At 44.0% G+C, this 18,689-nt stretch overlaps 3 protein-coding genes across 4 annotated transcripts; 1 reads left to right on the plus strand and 2 right to left on the minus strand.

The window, feature by feature from the left end:
- Nucleotides 1-845: 845 nt before the first annotated feature.
- ercc6l (excision repair cross-complementation group 6-like) lies at nucleotides 846-8,977 on the minus strand. Its single transcript, XM_028019186.1, has 4 exons — nucleotides 8,777-8,977; nucleotides 8,010-8,048; nucleotides 3,994-6,076; nucleotides 846-2,584 (listed from the first exon to the last, which is right to left on the minus strand). The coding sequence occupies exons 1-4, from the start codon at nucleotides 8,830-8,832 to the stop codon at nucleotides 1,268-1,270; spliced, it is 3,495 nt and encodes a 1,164-aa protein (XP_027874987.1). The 5' UTR covers nucleotides 8,833-8,977; the 3' UTR covers nucleotides 846-1,267.
- Nucleotides 8,978-11,309: 2,332 nt separating this feature from the next.
- On the minus strand, nucleotides 11,310-13,437 carry sdhaf1 (succinate dehydrogenase complex assembly factor 1). The gene is made up of 2 exons (XM_028018730.1): nucleotides 13,280-13,437; nucleotides 11,310-12,250 (listed from the first exon to the last, which is right to left on the minus strand). Exon 2 carries the CDS (start codon nucleotides 12,050-12,052, stop codon nucleotides 11,804-11,806), a length of 249 nt encoding a protein of 82 aa, XP_027874531.1. The 5' UTR covers nucleotides 12,053-12,250; nucleotides 13,280-13,437; the 3' UTR covers nucleotides 11,310-11,803.
- Nucleotides 13,438-13,541: 104 nt separating this feature from the next.
- Nucleotides 13,542-18,196, plus strand: nudt18 (nudix (nucleoside diphosphate linked moiety X)-type motif 18). Of its 2 annotated transcripts, none has more exons than XM_028018728.1 (7): nucleotides 13,542-13,657; nucleotides 15,724-15,896; nucleotides 16,202-16,312; nucleotides 16,375-16,477; nucleotides 16,562-16,745; nucleotides 16,892-17,016; nucleotides 17,087-18,196. In XM_028018728.1, the coding sequence occupies exons 1-7, from the start codon at nucleotides 13,633-13,635 to the stop codon at nucleotides 17,467-17,469; spliced, it is 1,104 nt and encodes a 367-aa protein (XP_027874529.1). In that variant the 5' UTR covers nucleotides 13,542-13,632; the 3' UTR covers nucleotides 17,470-18,196. The 2 variants fall into 2 exon arrangements, with proteins under 2 accessions (XP_027874529.1, XP_027874530.1); XM_028018729.1 differs by having other exon boundaries at nucleotides 13,546-13,657; nucleotides 16,562-16,685.
- The last annotated feature ends 493 nt before the right edge of the window (nucleotides 18,197-18,689 follow it).

Consider the following 18,689-nt stretch of genomic DNA (forward strand, 5'->3'; position numbering starts at 1 on the left):
GGTGTGCTCTGTGTGTTTAAACACTGTGTTTGCTGTTCAGTCAGGTTTAAAGCTCTCTGGGTGTGAAGTTGAAAAGATGTTTCTCCATTTCTCTAGACAGCCTGTAGAAAACGCCAACATCACCATCAAGGCCAAGTCCATATCACCTGAAAAAAGTGGCAACATGCAGTAGAAAAAGTATATGATCATTTTTTTAATTCATTCTACAGGTTGAGATTCAAATATATCTCATTTACAAGAGAGACCATGTTTGATTTTTTAAAAAGAAAATGTAACTCTAATGATACATGTGATTAAAATATTTGACAAAATTAAGTAAGAGAATAAAAATACGGAGAAAAATTGAACAAGATTCTTCTTTAAATTTCAACCATTGTTTCCCAAAGTTTTTCCTGAGGAAAATGAAAGATTTTTTAAAAGTGCTTTTCTATATGCAACAGCAATAAAGCTTTAAACTCATCTTTACCAGGACTGTCAGCATCAATGGATACTTTCAATTCTTGGCATAATTTCAGTTCTTGTCCTATTTAGGTCCCAAAACGACCATTTAACTGACCCTAATATTTCCTGTGTTTTGTTTTGGTCATTATTATTACACTTATTGTTGAGGTGTGTGTGGTAGGTGTGTCTGTCAGACATTATAGCAATACGGAATAAGTCGCGTCCCGTATTGAACAACCGCCTGTCATTGTAGCCTAGCTTAAGCTAACCTGAATATTTAACTCTCTAGTTGATACTCTAACATTTCTTACCTTCTGTCTTTCAACCACTTTGAAAAGTTTTTCTTCGTCTCTCCAACATCTTTATCTTTCCCCCTCTTCAGTTTTCTGCCCCAGAGTTTTTCCTGCCACCCACCTTTACCTCCCTGTTGTCGAGGCTTTACTACAATTTAAAAGAAAAAAACAAACCTGCGCCTCAGCGCTTTGAAGGGCCGCTGGCCAACTTACCTGTACAGAGGGGAGGGCAGCCAATCAGCGCTGATCCTGTTATTGATCATTCCAAAAACTGAACCTTTATTTACAGAAACTGAAGCAGGAAAATATTAAACATTTTTGTTTAGTCACAACTTTATTTCTTTTTTTTTTAGATTTAAACTGTAAAACAGTTTTCTGTTGAGTAGCAACGAAACAAGATTTCTCATGACGACAGAAGAAAATGTCCAGGATTGGTTTCCACAACCAGCTGCAGAGAAACATCTGGAGCAGGAGAGGCCGATCAGAGTCCAGCTGGCTTCCTGCCGGTTCCGGGTCGCTGGGCGGTTCTGCTGCTACCGCCTGTGGCTAAGCTGCCGGTACAGCTGGATGGTGATGAGCTGGACCTCGGGGTCGCCGGGTCGGAGGTCGATGGCTCTGAGGAAGAAGTCCAGCGCGTCGTCGGGTCGGTTCTGGCTGATCTTCTCCTTCCCGCTGCGGACCAGAGACTCGTAGCTGTCCGGGTCGGCACCAGACGAGGCGCAGCGGTCCATCTGCTCGCCGGGGGCCAGCTCCGGCTCCACGCTCGACTCCTCCAGGGTCAGGCGCTCGGGCGATGCTCCGTTACCATGGCAACTCTGCTCCTCCTCCGGCTGAGGCTCATCTTGAGCAGAACCCGCCATGCTGTCTCCGCCCGCTGCAGAGAGCCGCTCCGATGACTCTTCATCATCCTCATCAACATCATCCTCCATTCTGTAATCATCATCATCCTCATCATCTTCCTCTTCCTCTGTAAGCAGAGTCTCTCCAGCCATCACTTCCTGCTCAGAGTTCATCCCCAGCATCTTCTCTGCTTCCTCTTCATCGCTCTCGTCCTCCTCTGAGTCCTGGATGACAGACTGCAGCAGGGAGCGATTGGAGACCACAGACGTGTTTCCTGCAACGCTCCGTCTGGACCTGGGTGGAGACATTTTGGGCGTGGACGATCCGAGCGCCTGGAAGGAGCCGACCAGCTGCTGCTCCTCTTCATCACTGTCATAAATCACTGCTGCCCTCTTCCTCTTGGTGCCCACGATGGACTCGTTGGCGGACTTGTTGGAGGACCGGTCCAGACCCGAGACGCCGGTCTGTCTGCAGAGACTCTCCGTCAGGGACTTGTGGACGCTGAAGCTGCCGTTGAGCTGAAGCTCAGTCAGAAGTTTCTGCTCCTCTTCCTCGGTGTCGGCAGCGTCCTGACCCTCGTCTTCGTCGCTGTCCTCCAGCTCCAGGTTGAAGTTTCCGTGAGAAGACTCGAGCCCGCAACTCAGTCCGGAGGTGTCATACTGCTGAAGGTCCGAGTGGCTGTGGTTCTGCCGGTCGGCCTCGGAGGTTCTGGTCGGCCCGTCGGGCTTCTCGTCTGCGTTGATCTCAATCAGACTGGCATCCGGTCCAGAAGAGCCGCCTATTGGTTCTCCAGACAGATCAATGACTTCATTGCTGGACTTCTGATGGCGTTGCTTTCCTCCAGAACCGGACCGGTCCATATCCACCACCTCCGGGTCAGGAAGTGGAGGAGGAACTCCTGGCATTGGGTTCCTTGGTTTGTTCTCGTTGGTCCGGTGTCTGGTGTGGTCCGGCGGCTGTCTCAGCCAGGCTGGTTCTGTGCTGGACGCCATGCTCTCCGCCAGCTGCATCTGTAGGAACAGAAACAACATCAGCAAGAGAAGAGCAGGGTCACCTCAGGGTCAGAGGTCACAACATGAAGACATGACCAGAAACCCCAGAGCTCCATCTCTACAGGCCTCAGCCTAAAGATACTTCTCTCTAGAAACAAGATGGCTGCCGGACTAAGAGAGGAGATGCTGGGCTATAATGGACCTCTCATTAGCCATTAGGCACGGTAGTGGAGGGTTGATGCTGAGGGTTTTGTTGTGGCGCTACAGAACCTGAAAACCTTGTCAGTAAGTTTTTAACATGTTTCAGTTTCAGGCCTCCAGGCCACAGCACTGAGATCTGGTGGAAGTGACTTCAGAAAGCTGCAGCTGCTTCCCGGCCAAAGAGCCACAGCTGCAGGGTGACCCTCCATGCAGGTAAAGCCCTGGACCCTGCCCCCTGTGTCCCTACAGCCAAGGGAGACCCCCGAGGAGGGGGGCACTGGAGTGCCAGTACGAGATCCCCTTGGGGCAAGATCCCCAACTGGGTCCTATTTGTCTCGTCACACTTATTGAGTGACAGCCAAGGTCAGGTATCTCTGACAGATCGCTAAAAACTCAGAGTGGATCATAGATTCATCTGTCCAAACTGGGTCAACCCTGTGGGGAGTAGGGCAACAGAACAATGAGCCCAAATACAGCAGCTAATCTACAACAGAATGGCTCGGAGAAAGAAGAATGAATTTGCTGCAGTTGCTTAGTCAATGTCCTGACATTACGATGACGAAAAGCTTTGGTGGAACCTTCAGGGGGCTGAGCAGAACGTCTGAAATAACCAGGTTTGTTTAAACTTGGCCAGAGTTTGTTTAAACATCGGGAACCTGCGGAAACGTGTCCCCAGTACAACCCGGACTGTCACCATCTGGCCTGAGGATGCCTCTCACCAACTACAGGACTGCTTCCAGAGAACTGACTGGGAGGTTTTTACACATCAGGACCTGGAGAACTACACCTCAGCAGTCTTGGACTACATCAGGTTCTGCACAGACAATGTCACCAGGAACAGACTCATGAGGATCTATCCGAATAGGAAACCCTGGATGACTAAGGAGGTCCGGGGCCTCTTGAAAGCCAGGAATGCTGCTTTCAGGTCTGGGGACAAAGCAATCTACAGTCTCACTCTACAGCCAACCTGAGAAGAGGCATCTGCCAAGCTAAGGCATCATACAGAGGGAGAATAGAGAAGCAGCTCAGGAGCAACAACACCAGGCAGGTGTGGCAGGGTGTCCAGCACATTACAAACTACAGATCCAGCAACCAGCCATGCACGGAGGGAACCACTTCCCTGGCAGAGGAGATGAATATCTTCTTTGCCCGCTTTGAGGCGACACCTACCACAGCTCCACCACAGCTGCCTGTTCCATGCAGACATGATTTGCTCTTTCACCCACCTGCAGCTCAGACTCCGCCTTCATTAGCTCCTGAGCCTTCTGGACTCGCCCTTCGATGTAGTGACATGCCTCCTGGTCTTCAGGGTCGTCATCATGGTTCACATCAAGAGAAAACATGAGGTCGTGGTCTGAAATCCCAAACATGTGCATAGCATGCAGTTGAGCGATGTGCTCATCTAGAGCTGGGTCAGTCCGTCGTTCTCTGGAGTGCAGATCCTGCAGCTGAAGTTGGGTGCTTGAAGACCTTGGGTCCTCCAGGGTGAAGAGCTCCTTCAGTTCTTGTCTGCTGAAGTACCTGAATGGGTTCTTTGTGTCTCCGGTATTCTGCCTGATCAGGGAGTCTTTGAAAACCTGCCGTCTGTAGATCTTCTCCTCCACCGTTCCACAGGTTATCAGTCTGTAGATCACTACGTTTTCTGTCTGGCCAATGCGGTACGCTCTGTCGACAGCCTGAGCGTCTGTGGCAGGGTTCCAGCTCGGATCATAGATCACTACTCTGTTTGCTGCTGTCAGGGTGATGCCCACTCCTCCAACCTGAGTGGTGAGGAGAAACACGGAGTAACGTTTGTCTTTTTGAAACCGAGAGATCAGTTGTTCTCGTTCTGTGATCTGTGTGATGGTTCCATCCAGTCTCAGCAGTTTGAACCCTCTGTTGCCGAGGATCCGTTCGAGGATGTCGAGGACTGTCCTGTAGTGAGCAAAGACAAGCGTTCGGTGGCCTTCCTCTCTGAGTCGCTCCAGAAGAGCCAACAGAAAGACAAGCTTTCCAGATTCTGATATCAAAGTTTCATCTGAAATGTTTGCGATGCTCTTAACATCAGTCTCATGATTTTCACCCTGAGGATTTTGATCCAGGCCTAACTGTGCAATAGCATTGGCAGACAACAGTCTCGGATGGTCACACAACTTCTTCAGGATGTTTAATTCAGCCAGAGGTGATTTGGTGGTCATCAGCAGCTCCTTGATGTGGTCCAAACTGATGAACTGTCTGTAAATGTCCTCCTGAACGGCACTCAGGTAAGTCCAGACGATCAGGTCATTCTTTCGGGTGAGCTTGGGCATGACTGCCCCAGAGGTTGGCTGATCTTGAGGGTATTGGTGGTTATCAGGTTCTGGGTTTGCCTCTTTTCCACCAGTCTTCTTCTTCTGCACTTCTGATTTTGTTCTACGAAGGAAGTAGGGCTTGATCAGAGTCATGAGGTTCTCAGACATCCTGCACCCAAGAGCCTTTTCCCCAGGAGTAGCATCCTTCTCCCTTGCGCGAGTGATGGGGTTCTCATACTCTGTTTTGAACGTCTTGGCTGTTCCCAGGAGAGTTCCCTGACAGGCAAAGTCAAAGAGGGTCCACATTTCTCTGAGGTTGTTCTGGACCGGAGTTCCCGTCAGGAGAATCCTGTTCTTGGAGGGAATGGCGTAGGCACTTTTGGCTGTTTTGGTGGAAGAGTTTTTAATCTTGTGTGCTTCATCCAGGATCATGTAGTCCCAGCAGAACTCCTTTCCCTGAAAGGAGGCCAGCTGCTGCCAGTTGTTCATCAGCATGGTGTAGGTGGTGATGATCACTCCTCCTCGCCTCTGAACTTTCTCCAAACTCCTGGTCCTCTCTGCTTTACTGGGACCGTGGAAGTCCTTCACCCTCATTCCTGGAGTCCATTTGCTGAACTCCTTGACCCAGTTTGTGATGAGGGAGGTTGGCATGACCAGAAGAGTGTGTTTTATCAGGTCGTTGTCATACATGCCAGAGAGGAAGGAGATGATCTGGATGGTCTTCCCGAGTCCCATGTCGTCCGCCAGAACTCCTCCTTTCTGGCCGTCCCTGTAGAGGCCGTACAGGAAGGAAACTCCGTCTCTCTGATAGTCGTACAGCTTGTCATACAGTTCTTTAAACAGCAGTAAGCCGCTGTTGTTCACATTGACAAACTCGTCGTCTTCATCCTCCAAGTCATTCTCAGCCAGGAGTTCTTCGATCTTCTTTATTCTGCTCTCCAGTTTGGGAGTTTGGTGAATGCTGAACGCCTGTTTGAACAGCTTCAGAGCTTGATGAATGTCTCCTTGTTTGGCAACAGCTTTGCCGTCTGAAATCAACCTGAAACACAAAGAACTAGAGCTGTCAAGATTCCTTGAATGATTTGAATATGGTTTCAGAGTTTTGTATAATCTTTGTCCATGTTAACTAAAAAAAGTTTAAAGAAGTCCATTAAGAGTCTGAAGCACTCCACACCAAGTTATAGTCTCACATTTAAAAGTTTGCATTGATATTGCAAATTAAAAAATAAATAAAGACTTTATTGAGCCCAAAGGGAAATGTAACTAATTAATTAAATGAGTGAGCTGATCAAGCGGTGTGGCTTTTATACCAGATCTATACATCAGTGGAGTGAAAATGAGTCGTCACACAGGGTTCATATAAATACTGGTACAGGTGAACCTGCTGTGCAAGAACACGTTCCAAATAATCCCTTTTAATGAACGGCGGCATGCACAATCTGTGCAAGTTACAAAAGTGTTTAGGTGTGCACCGACTCGCTGTGACAGTGTGAGGCCAAGGCGCAGGACAGGGACAGCGTGACTGGAGCGTGCCTCACATGCACCCAGTTCAACTACAAACCTAGCTTAGCACAGTGCTACATAGTAAAACATAGTTTAACAAAGCCTGGAGGCAGATAATTTTCCTTGAAGAATTAAAAAATTGAGGTTTGTTACAAACCCCAATGTCACACTGACACCAGCACTAAACCATCAGTAACTTCATGTTTCTCCAGACTGACGGGCCTGAACATCATCCGGCTTTCTTCAAACAACATTTGTTGGTATATGGAAGCCCAACGGTCTCAATAATCACATCAACAAGCAATCCAACTGCCATCACAGTTAAACAGTCCATCAGCTGTTTCAGGGTTTATGTATCTGTTACCTTCCACTTCCTGAGAGATTTATGGTCAAACTGAGTCCAGCACTGAATCACATCAGAAAAACATGTGACAGTGTTGGTTAATGTTGAGATAATGATGTCATTTATATAAACAATGAAGTGTTAATGTGTCTCACAGTAAATAGACCTGCATGAAAACTCGTCTGTTTATCTGAACAAAGTTCTTTTGAAAAGGTTGCTTCTTGCTGTTTTGGTCTTAAAACATCGTTTTAGTTTTTTAATGACTCCAATTTACCAGCTTTCTATGCTGCATTAAACAAAAGGTTTTAATTAACCTAAGGCCTTTCAGTCACAACTTATTCAAACTGGATGGAAATATAAAAGTTTTTTATTTTAAAGTGAATTTACTGCCTCACTAATAGGTGGTAAAATAAATATTTTATTTAGGGTAATTCTCCATTTTACCATCTGGAGTTTTTAGTTTTCATTTGTTGCAACATAATCTTTTTATCCAACAGTGTTTTGATTTACAAAAATCATAAAAGTCCCTCATTCATCTGTTTTATCTGTTAAATTCAGGTGGAACTGGACCAGTGCTCTTTAAACTGGTTAAATTGCCATAAAAGTGCTTCTACTGGGAATGTTACCAACTAGATTAAAATATACAAAAATGAACAGATTAGGCGTGCCGTGGTGGCGTAGCGGTTAGCGCGACCCATATTTGGAGGCCTTCAGTCCTCAACGCGGCCGTCGCAGGTTCGACTCCCGGACCCAACGACATTTGCCGCATGTCTTCCCCCCTCTCCTTCCCTGTTTCCTGTCAGCCTACTTTCATATAAGGGACACTAGAGCCACAAAATACCCCCTGGAGGGGTAAAAAAAAAATATATATTTTTAAAATAAATGAACAGATTGTGCTTGAATGAATCTACATTTGCTAAAACATAAAATAAAACCAGTGAAATGGTTCAGATATGAGTCTTATCTGAGCTGCTTATGGACATTTTATTTTTCTCAAGTGTTCAGAATATTAGAAAAATTGCTGAAACAAATTGAAGAAGTTGGAGAATGTTAGTTTGTTAACTTATGTTTATAGCAAAGACATATAAATCAAAAAATTAAATGTAAAACTTTAACATTTCATTACCTGCTGTATGCTTCCATCTGGTCTTCCATACACAAAGATCTGTAAAAACACAGTTTGGGTCAGAACCAGAACCAAACCAGAGGATACATCCAGACCCAACCGGAAACCAAACAGCTCAAAGATTTATCAGATATTTCTCTTGTTTTGATTTTACCATAAATCGCTGCTTGCTGCTCATTTGATCAATTTATGGTCAGTTTTGTCTCCAACCTTCGTCTGCATCGACTCAGACTCACTAGCTCTTCATTTAAAGTCATATTTAATGTCTGCAGTTAAGAAATGTTGTTTTATGACTTTAAATGTATTTATAACCTGCATCCAAACCACCTGGAACAGATTCCTCTTCAGGTGAAAGAGCAGCGGCTGTGAGAGTTGAGCATTAGCTATAAAAATTTCTTTAAATTAATCATTAGGAAATGTTTCAAAACAACAATAAGAATAATTTACATCAGGGCATCCAAAGCGTATTCTGACTGCAATTCAAGCATAATTCTGCCCCCCAGCACAGGATGTTGATCCACATGGAGAAATATTACACATTAATTAATTACTACAGACAAATTAAAATATTATTAATAGGGAAAATGGTATGTACAGCACAAAGTATGTATTTTAATAACCAGGCTTCTTCTCACGTTGTCTTCGGTCTGTTGCTAGCATCAGTTAGTTGCTAACTAGCTTTTCTATTATAAACCATGGGAACGTCAGCTAGCTGTGATGCTAACTCAGCCGTTCATATAAACAGCCGTTAGAGTCGCTTCACTTACTTCTCCAGCCTGTCAGAAACCTCCGACATCTCCCCGCCATCCTTACAGCCCTCCATGTTTTCATACAAATTAAATCTACTTTATTGTATCTTTAACTTCAAAACGACAAAATCAGCAGCTGCCTCCTCAAAAGAAACTTCCAAGAGATTTGATGTTTTCAACGTTTGAAGCAGAGATTCTTCCCCCCGCCAATTCAATACAGCCAACCAGAGAGCACGCTATCGTGACGCAGACTCACGTTGTCCAATCAGAAAGGAGATATGGGTAAAAAAAAAATCGAACACAGTCTTATGACAACTGGTTATATGTAATTGGGAAGTCACACACTAATATACATATATATATATACATATATATATATATATATATATATATATATACATATATATATATATATATATATATATATACATACATATATATATATATATATATATATATATATATATATATATATATATATATACATATATATATATATATATATATATATATATATATATATATATAATCATGAGACTGAGGGGAGGTCATACCAATCTAGATGAAATCTCGTGACTTTACCTACTTTTTATTAAATAAGTTAGAGCTTGTCGCTGCGGAAGGTGGCGCTGCTGAGCCTCTGTGTGTCAATCAAAGCGAAGAAGAAGACAAAAAGTAAACAGGAAGCGCTATTTCACAGCAGATTTTCTCCTTGTTTTTTGTGTTTTTTCTGTCAAACTGTGATTTTTAGCCGTAGTCAACAACTTCTCATGCAACTATCAGGTTTTATTTGGTCATAAATCATCAGGTTTATCGGTCCGCTAGGCCGCCATGTTCGGTTCTGGAGGAGAGATGAGCAACGCGCAGCTTTTCCAGCAGGTCAGAATATTAATAACCTTTAAAACTTGATATGTTTATTTCATTACGTTATTCAGAAGCTAAGATCTATACTGAATAATTTTTCTCATATTTGGTGGAAATATCATTTATAACGTTTGTTTATTTTTAGAGTAGTCCATGTTCTACTTGAATTGTCAATATTTCTTACAAAAAAGATTACTAACCATATAAATATTATTTAATATTCTATTTTAACTATTTATCTAAGACATATTCATCTGTATTAAACTATAAAAGGGAAAATAATCATATAAACAAACCATTTCATACCCAGGAGTTCAACCATTGTGGTAAGATTTATTTCTCTTCGTTTTTATAGATTACAGACAAAAGCAAAAACAAATATTTGACTTAAAACTTTAATAGTTCTTCATTATGTTATCAAGACTTTATATTTCTTCCCATTTCCATCAGTTTTGGTTCCATCTGTGTTTGGGTCAATTAGCCTTTTCTAAAAATCGGTGACCTTTGACCCGTTAAAGAGTCCAGTGTGATTCCAGGTTCAGGGTCGGTTTGGATCGGTCGGAACCAACATACAAGGTCTTCCAGACTCAGGTGTAATGTTTGTGTGTGGGCTGCAGGTGGCGCTGCTGCGCTGGCTGTCCTCGCAGTCTGAGGCCGACCGGAAGCTGCTGGCAGCGGTGACGGGGATCCAGGTGGGCCGCGAGCTGCTGAACCGGATCACTGGCCAGGACCAGGTGGACGCTTACAAGGTGTGCGTCCGGCTGCAGGAAGCTGCTGAGGTGAGATGTTTCCAGAACAAACAGCGGTCCTGATGCTGGTTCTGGTTCTATTCAGAGGGAATGCATCCTGAGCATCGCGGGTTTCCTCCAGAAGAACCCGCGGGCCTCGCAGGCCCAGATCAACGCCGAGGTGGAGAAGAACGTTCTGCTGTTCGCAGCGCGGGTCAAAGCCCTGGAATCCGCTCCCTTACTCTGACTGGAGGGGAATTTTTCACACCCAGAGTTCAAACTACATCCTTTCTGAGCTGAACCTCAAGGCCTTTCACAATAAAAGCTTCATTTGTGTCGCCTTTTTTTATTCTTTAAATCTTAAAACATTTTTATCTTTTACTCTAAATCAAGAAATAAACAGAAGCTGTTCTTTAATAACTGGGTTTATTTTGTTTGTGTTTTCCAACATCGTTTTGTATCAATAAGACAACCGAGTTTCATTGACAAACTTCATTTCATCTTCTAAATCATTCTCAGCAGGAGTTTTGCAATCTTCTTTATTCTGCTCTCTAGTTACAACAGTGAGAACTGTGATTATATGCCAATCCACCTGGGGGCACTGTCACTGTCAGTAGCTCAAGTTATGGGGTTTGTACTCTTTATGTTATGTGTTTCTGTGACGATCATGGTGGAATAAAGTTCACCCAAAACAGAAGTTATTTTTACTAAGCTCAGGCAGTCGGTTTGTTTCAGTCTTTAGTGTAAAACTCAAAATGAATCCATGAAGAATCTGAACACCAAGTTATAGAGACACTTTTACAAGCTTGTGTTGAATATGTGAGCTGATCATGTAGCGTGGCTTTTATTTCTGACGTACACGTCAGTGGACTGTTCTTCAATTGTTGGATTTCAGTTTTAAATTTTAATAATTATGTTTAGTGGGGATTTTATTTTTCTCTCAATAAATTATAATTTAATAAACATTATCAATATTTTATTATACAGAGAATGAAACTGAAATCGCAGAGCTCCATCCCATAAATCTGGAGATATTAGCAGATGAGAAACTCAGTTATTTCATATCTAAGCTGATTTCAGATTCTCAGAAATTTTACTGGTTAGATATCATCAGAATCAGAACCAAAAAAGCTGCTGATGGTTCTGATGAGTCTGTTCCAACAGAATCAAGTTTTTTTCTCATTTTTATCTTCTGTTATAATAAATCAGACAATGAAGTGACTGGATGTGATGCTGACTCGGCATGCAGGAGGAACCAGAACCTTGGACCTTCCAGAACCAGAATCTGACGGATCTGCTGCTGGTTAAATGTTTTACTGAGTAACAGAGAAAAGTTTATTTTATAGTAGCAGGTTTCATGTTGTGTGCAGGTTCTGGTCCAGTCAGTGAGGTATGCATTAGATGCTTCTGGTGGTTCTGCTGGTCCGGTCGGTGGTTCTGTTGGTTCTGCTGGTCAGCCAGGCTCGCTGCCTCTGGAGAAGGAACCCAGCTGCTTGGTGTTGGCGTCCCTGAGTTGCTGCAGCTGCCGTTGGCCGCGGCGGTACAGATACTCGATGTGCATCACGTCCGTCTTCTTGATGCACGCGTTCTCCCGGAACTCGTCCCGTATTCTGGGCAGGAAACCCGGTTTGTCCTTCCCGGCCCGCAGGAAGTGGCGGTACAGAGCCAGGACCTGCTTCTGCAGCTTGCTGTGCCGCGACATGGCCCGGTTCTGGAGACGGTTCCGATCAGAGAGACACCGAACACATCCTGGACCTGGATCAGAGCTCCCAGCCAATCACAGAGCTCCAAGGTTCCTAAACGCTCTGTATCTGTATCTGCACTGCTCTGGTTCTGGACCCTGAACGCAGCACCGCTCTGGTTCTGGACCCTGAACGCAGCACCGCTCTGGTTCTGGAAGCTTTGTCAGGAAAACAAGAAGAAGAGATGAATTATTAAAAATGTGATGTGACAATTTCAATTCAGTTTTCAGCTCTTTAAATACAGGATATAATTTACAGAGTGACAAAGAATTGTCTTCTGTGTAGGATTTATTTACATAATGGTATGACACTGTATCCTAAAATAAGTGGGCACATTTTAGTTCACGCTGTGTTTGAGTCGGTGTTCTTGTTGCCAGTTTGTTGAGTAAAGGTCACTTATTGACCTCTATGGGCCAATATTGTTATTTTAGATAATTTACCCAAGTTTGTTTGTTGGATTAAACGATAAATAAAACAAGTATTTTGGACTCATGACTGTCCTTTTACTGCTCTGTCCATCAACATAACATAATCATGCAGAAATGATCAGTGGATGTTGGACTGAACACAACATGGATGGATGGACGGTTGGATGGACAGTTGGATGATGCTGAGCCAGACTTTAGAAAGGCCTTACGGTATCAGCAGCCCAGTCCTCTGACTTCAGTTATATGCTGAACGTATTTTACAAACATTGCACCTCATATTAAAGTCACAGGTTTATTTCGCATGTGTGTTTATTTTAAATTAAAATATTGTTAGCTTTTTATTAATTGAAACAACATTCAAATATTTGAACATGGAAAATATGAAGTCATCTGCCAGATGTTTTAACTGACTACCCATTTTTACCAGCAGATCAAACTTCTGTAGAATAATAATTTTTGTTGCTTTTTGGGGGGCTAGTGGAGGCACCAAAACTGTCTCCAGCCCAGGGCCCTGATTCTTCTAAGTCTGGCACTGGTTAGCTGGACTCTTTCACAGCTTCACCTGGTCCTACTAATATGACTAAACTTAGAGAATAAAAACTTTAGCATTTTTTTCATCTTTAAAATCCCACAGAAATGATAATCAGATAGAAACAGACGTTCAGGTGACTCTTAAAGAAACATTTAATCGAATAACACACAATAAAACAATAAAATGCGCCTGAACGATGATGAAATATGAAGCTGCTTTAAACTCACGCGCTTAATGAAGATGTTCCGATTAAAGCCAGTTAATATTTGTCCGTTAAAGGTAATAAACCTTAGATTTAGAAGCGGCTAGCTGCTGCTAGCTTCCTCTGTGACCTGTTTCTGAGTTACAACACAGGATCTTAGCGAAAAAACTACAAAACACGTGACTTCCGGTGGCACCTTTAAAACAAACTCAGGATTCAAAAATTCATTACAAATCACTAAACAGAACCGAAACATCCGGTTTTTCATTAATGCAATGAAATTAAAAAAAAAAACAAAAACAATTTGAGTGAAACGTAATGTCAGACCGGAACCGGAAACAGGGTTCGTTTCCGGTTCGACTTCGAATGAAGCAGTGAATGGAGCGGAGCCGAATACAAACAGGTCTGTGGTTTAAATCCATTTAGAGTTTCTGACAGGCGCCCGTAAAACCCGCCCGTGTTGCCATGGTAACGGCAAGTTAACAAGTGCATTAAGCTACTTCCGGTTTGGTTTCTGGTACCTTTTGGCATCTTGAGAAGGACTTGAGAAGGGGCGGGGACGGACCACAGTCAGTCTCATACCTAATTTGGAAATGGGACATTGCACTCCGGAAGTGAAGGGGGCGCTATTTCCTATATTATCCGCGGTTTCCCGTTTTTATTTTCTTTTGAAATCTGTGATACACCTTCACCTTTAGGAAGAAGTTTCACTCTCAGCATGTATTTGAACTTCTCTCAAATTTAATTGAGCAAAAGTCAATAACAAACAAATGAATTAGGTCAGAAGAATAACAACCAGGATTGTTAAACAGATACAAGCAAAAATTTACATTTTTGTTTTTATGGTGCCATGTACAATATATTATTCTGAGACTTTTTGTTGGTAGAGTCCTATATATAGGAAAAAATAAGATGAAACTATTTAGTCTGTTACTTGGAAATTTTCCTTCGACTCTAAAACGATAAATCATATTCATAGAATCACATTATCAACAATTTGTGAATAGAGCAAAAATACTTAGCAAGCTATAGGTAAATGTTATCATTTAGTTTGGTTAAGAAAAATTATTGCACTGTCAATAAATGACTTCTAATAGATGTTATATTTGCTAGAGGACAACAGTAACATCTTCATGAGCTCAAAGGTTCAAACTGATGAATAAAGAGGATGGATTTCTCTGCTGAAATATTCCTGCCATCTTTCATGTTCTTTCAGCAAACAGTTGAGACAGAGTTGTTTTTGGTTTCACCACCATTTACCTGCTGTTTTACCTGCCATAGAAAATATTCTTAAAAGATTGTCTGTTAGTCTGCAGCTCATGTGACCAAACCAGCCGAGGAGATAAAAAGTTAAAACTTGAGTTAAAATGTTGTTTTAACTTGAGTTAAGACTCAAGTTAGGACGTTAAGTTTTAACATTTTAACTCAACAAGCTCTGACTAGAGGTTATACACAACCTCTAGTTGGGTAACCCCAAGATCACTGGGTCTAAAAACACAGAGTCTCTGAGAACATTTCTTAAAAATATAGCCAGAGTTTTCAGCAAAGTTAAGCTGACTGTCCAGGAACGACCCGAGGAATTTAATATTTACCACAGTTTCAACAGGTTGGTCATCAAGTGAAACTGGAATCACTTTCAGGTTTTGTTTATGTCATTTAATTAGCTCTACTTCCTAAAGGAAATGAAAAGGTATCTTCTTTAGTGAGGGAATTTATCTTTTACTGTTCCAGTAATGCCAGAATTATTAATAAATAATAAAGACGTTGTGCTATTCTGATTTAGTAACAGAATTAGATTAGTTGTGTTACCACCCCACGCCACTAGAGGCAGTATCAGGCCCAAAAAGATTCAACTAAGGAGCAGATTTAGAAGTTCACAGAAAGCTTCAGAATTTGTTAAAAACTGTGAGCTGAGCTGAAGTAAATAAAAGAGAGAAGTTCAAAAACATGCTGAGAGAAAAAATTTCAAAAGGAAAATAAAAACGGGGTAATATAGGAAATAGCGCCCCCTTCTCTTCCGGAGTGCAATGGTCCCATTTAAAATTAGGTCTGAAACTGACAGCGGTCCGTCCCGCCCTTCCTGTTTGCTGCAGTGAGGTGAACGTGGGCATCTTGGGTCGATTAAAGGGCTGTTTCACCATTTCTAAAGGCTGAAGGATTTTACTTTAACATCCAGAACACCGAGATCAGACAGAACCGGGCCGGAACTGAACCCCCGGACCTCTGGGTTTCTGTTTCTGACTGAAGAGACTTGCATCAACATGGCAGAATATTATGACCTCTGAGGGTTGGGGGTTAGAGGGTTTCAGTCATCAACAGATCATCTTGACCTCTAACTGGGTCAGAACCTCTCCAGAACTGCAGCTCATAACGGTTTTCAATGAGAATGGTCCAGTGGAGGGGTCAATGGTCACGAAGGTTCAGTGAGGCAGACCCAGTAGAACTCCTGGTGGTTCTGTGTTCCTGCAGGCATGGAGATGACGGCGAAGGAGCGGCAGCAGGTGGAGGAGCAAGTGGAGCAGCTGCTGAGCGGCCAGGGGTCAGAGGTCACTCTGTGTGACCTGGGTCTGGAGCTGAGCAAGCCAGCGACTCTGAGGAAGAACGTCACCTACATCGTCTGCGGCATCATTTTCAACGAGCAGGTGAGCAGGACCGACCCAAAAACCAAGATGGCGGCACCAGAAGCTTCATCCAGCTGTTAGCATTAGCATCATTGGTGGTTAGCAGTGCTGTTTAAGTGTTGCTTTTTATTTTAATTATTTCAAAGTAACATCAGCTAATAAACACTGAATTCACATTAAACACCAAATTTAATAACTTATATTTCCCCAGGAGAGAAGAGTTTACCTGTTATGAATAACAGAAATCTTTTCTCCAGGACCAAAAGCTTTTAGTTTGTTTCATTCAGTGTTATTTCTATTTTTATATAATATTTATATTTATGCAGGAGGAGGTGCTGATGGTGCAGGAGGCGAAGCCCGACTGCTACAAGCAGTGGTACCTCCCAGCGGGGCGGGTGGAGGTGGGGGAGAGCCTGGAGGAGGCGCTGCGGAGGGAGGTGAGTCCAGCCTGTCACCGTGGTAACGGGAGCTCAGGTCACCTGATCCCGTCGCTCTGCAGGTGAAGGAGGAGGCGGGCTTCGACTGCCAGCCAATCACGTTGCTGCTGATCCAGGAACAGGGACCGCAGTGGATCCGCTTCATCTTCCTGGCCCGCATCACAGGTCAGAGGTCACGGCCGCTCCGACAGGGAGGCAGGGGTCGGGGTCAGGTGGGCGGAGCCTGAAGGTGTGCTTCCTGTCTGTCAGGAGGAAGCCTGAAGACTCTGGTGGCGGCGGACCAGGAGTCTCTGCAGGCGTCCTGGTGGGACCGACAGTCCAGCCTGTCCCTCAGGGGGCGGGACATCCTGCGCCTCATCGACTACGGACTCAGGTCAGAACCAAATGCTCCGACCAGAACCAGAACCACGGTGACCACCTGGAGAGGTCAAAGGTCAGGTTCTGGTCCGGTTTGCATCCTGTGGATGGGCCAAAAGTATTTATACGGATCAGTAACCAGAACATTCTGTTGGTGTGAAACATTTGATCCAGATTAAATCAGGTCTGAAGTGTGCTGACCTCTGACCCTGCTGCCTTCAGGTACCACAGGAGCCCCTGGCACGGCGCCTCGCTGCCTCTGGACCTGAGCTGCCGCCACATCGTCCAGCGGACGCTGCTGCTGTTCGTCGGAGCCGAGAAACGGGTCTGGATCCTGCTGGTCCAAGGTAATCGCTCTCTGCCGTCACCATGACAACTGGACGCCATGCTGTTACTCATCTCCGCCGCGCCCCACAGCCCCGACCCCCCACCTGCCCACAGCGGCGGCCCTGAAGACGCACGCCGTGACGTGGGCAGCCAACATGGCGGTGCAGGAGGCGCTGCCGGCGTCGTACTACGACCACGACATCGCCACGCTGGGCGTCCTCAGCCTGCAGCACAACGGCCGGCAGCACGGCCGCACCGATGGCGTCTGCTTCAACACGCTGGCGGCGCTGGCGCCTGACCGGCCGCAGCGGGACGAGGACGGCCTGGCGGCGGAGCGGCCTGCGCCCGCCATGCCCCCTCCGGTGGAGAACCCGCGCTACGTCTGGATGGAGGTCCGGGCGCTGGCGCTGAGGGAGGAGCTGTTGAGGCAGAGCCAGAACCCGACCCTGCTCCCGATCCAAAGCCTGTACTGACAGGAAGTCACTGCCGCCGGGCTCTTATTGTGAAGGGAACGCCGCTACGTTCAGCTTTTATTCTGAAATGTAATGATGACAGTCCGACCTGCCGGTTCAAACCCACCGGACCTTCAGAACCTGGTTTTAACAGAACCTGAACAGAACCGGGGCGAGTTTCAGAATAAAAGCCTTGAAAACGTCTCCAGGTGAATAAAAAGCCATAAAGACACTCCGGGTTCTGCAGGACAAACGGGTCGGAACGGTTCTGCTCAGCAGGAAAAACACACATGAGTACGGAGGCCTGAAGGGGACAAAATAAATCAAAACTAAAACTTCCTGTTTCAGCTCCTGTTTTACAACAGATTTAGTTTCTTAAACATTTTAAAGACACTCGCACTTTGATAAAAGTATCTTAAAATATGTAGCTTATGTTTGTTTGCACCGTTTCTTATTTCTGATATTAATGTTATTTTTATATTGTGTTCGTTTCACAGATGGAAACAATTCAGTTCAATCATTAATTACATATACCATGAAATTAATAAAAGTTTAACTAATTGATTCACAGTGTAACTAAATTCAAAATCTTTTTACCAATAAACTGTCTAAATTATTGCATAAATTTTTATCTTTATGTTTCTGTGGAAGTTGTGACATTTTTGTGATAGTCAATAATTTCTCAGACTCTAAATTGTTTCATTGTGACTGTACAGGCACAGAAACAATAAATTAATCATGCACACCATTAATTATGTACTTATTAAATTATTTAAACCTTATTTTAATTTTTATTCTTGGATGATTGCATATTTAGTTGCTTGTTTGCTGTCCTGTTTTATTTTTTGTTGGATGTTTGGATGTTGAGTCTGAAATGAAGTTTAATTTCTATTTATTTAATTTAGTCTCTTTTTGCCTCCTTAAAACAACTAAGATAAATAATTTATTATAAAGTTTTACCAGGAGGGACGCTGTGTTACAGGTCGTAGTTTTACGGTTGAAAGTTTAAAGTCTGAGTTTCAGAGCTGATCAGAACTTTATCTCGTTCTTGCCTGGATGACCTTTGACCCTTGGATCCAGTAATGCGTCCCAGCTGCTGTTCTCTGGGTTCCCCAGCAGGAGTCGCTGTTTCACAGGGATCCTACAGCCGTAGATAGGAAATAATTTGCTCGTTTGTTGTAGAAAATGTTGAGTTTTTTGTCAGAAGTTTCTGCCTGGTTTTATGATCTGGATCGGCTGCT

This window comes from Xiphophorus couchianus, chromosome 5, assembly GCF_001444195.1.
Source record: "Xiphophorus couchianus chromosome 5, X_couchianus-1.0, whole genome shotgun sequence".
Taxonomy (NCBI): Eukaryota; Metazoa; Chordata; class Actinopteri; order Cyprinodontiformes; family Poeciliidae; genus Xiphophorus; species Xiphophorus couchianus.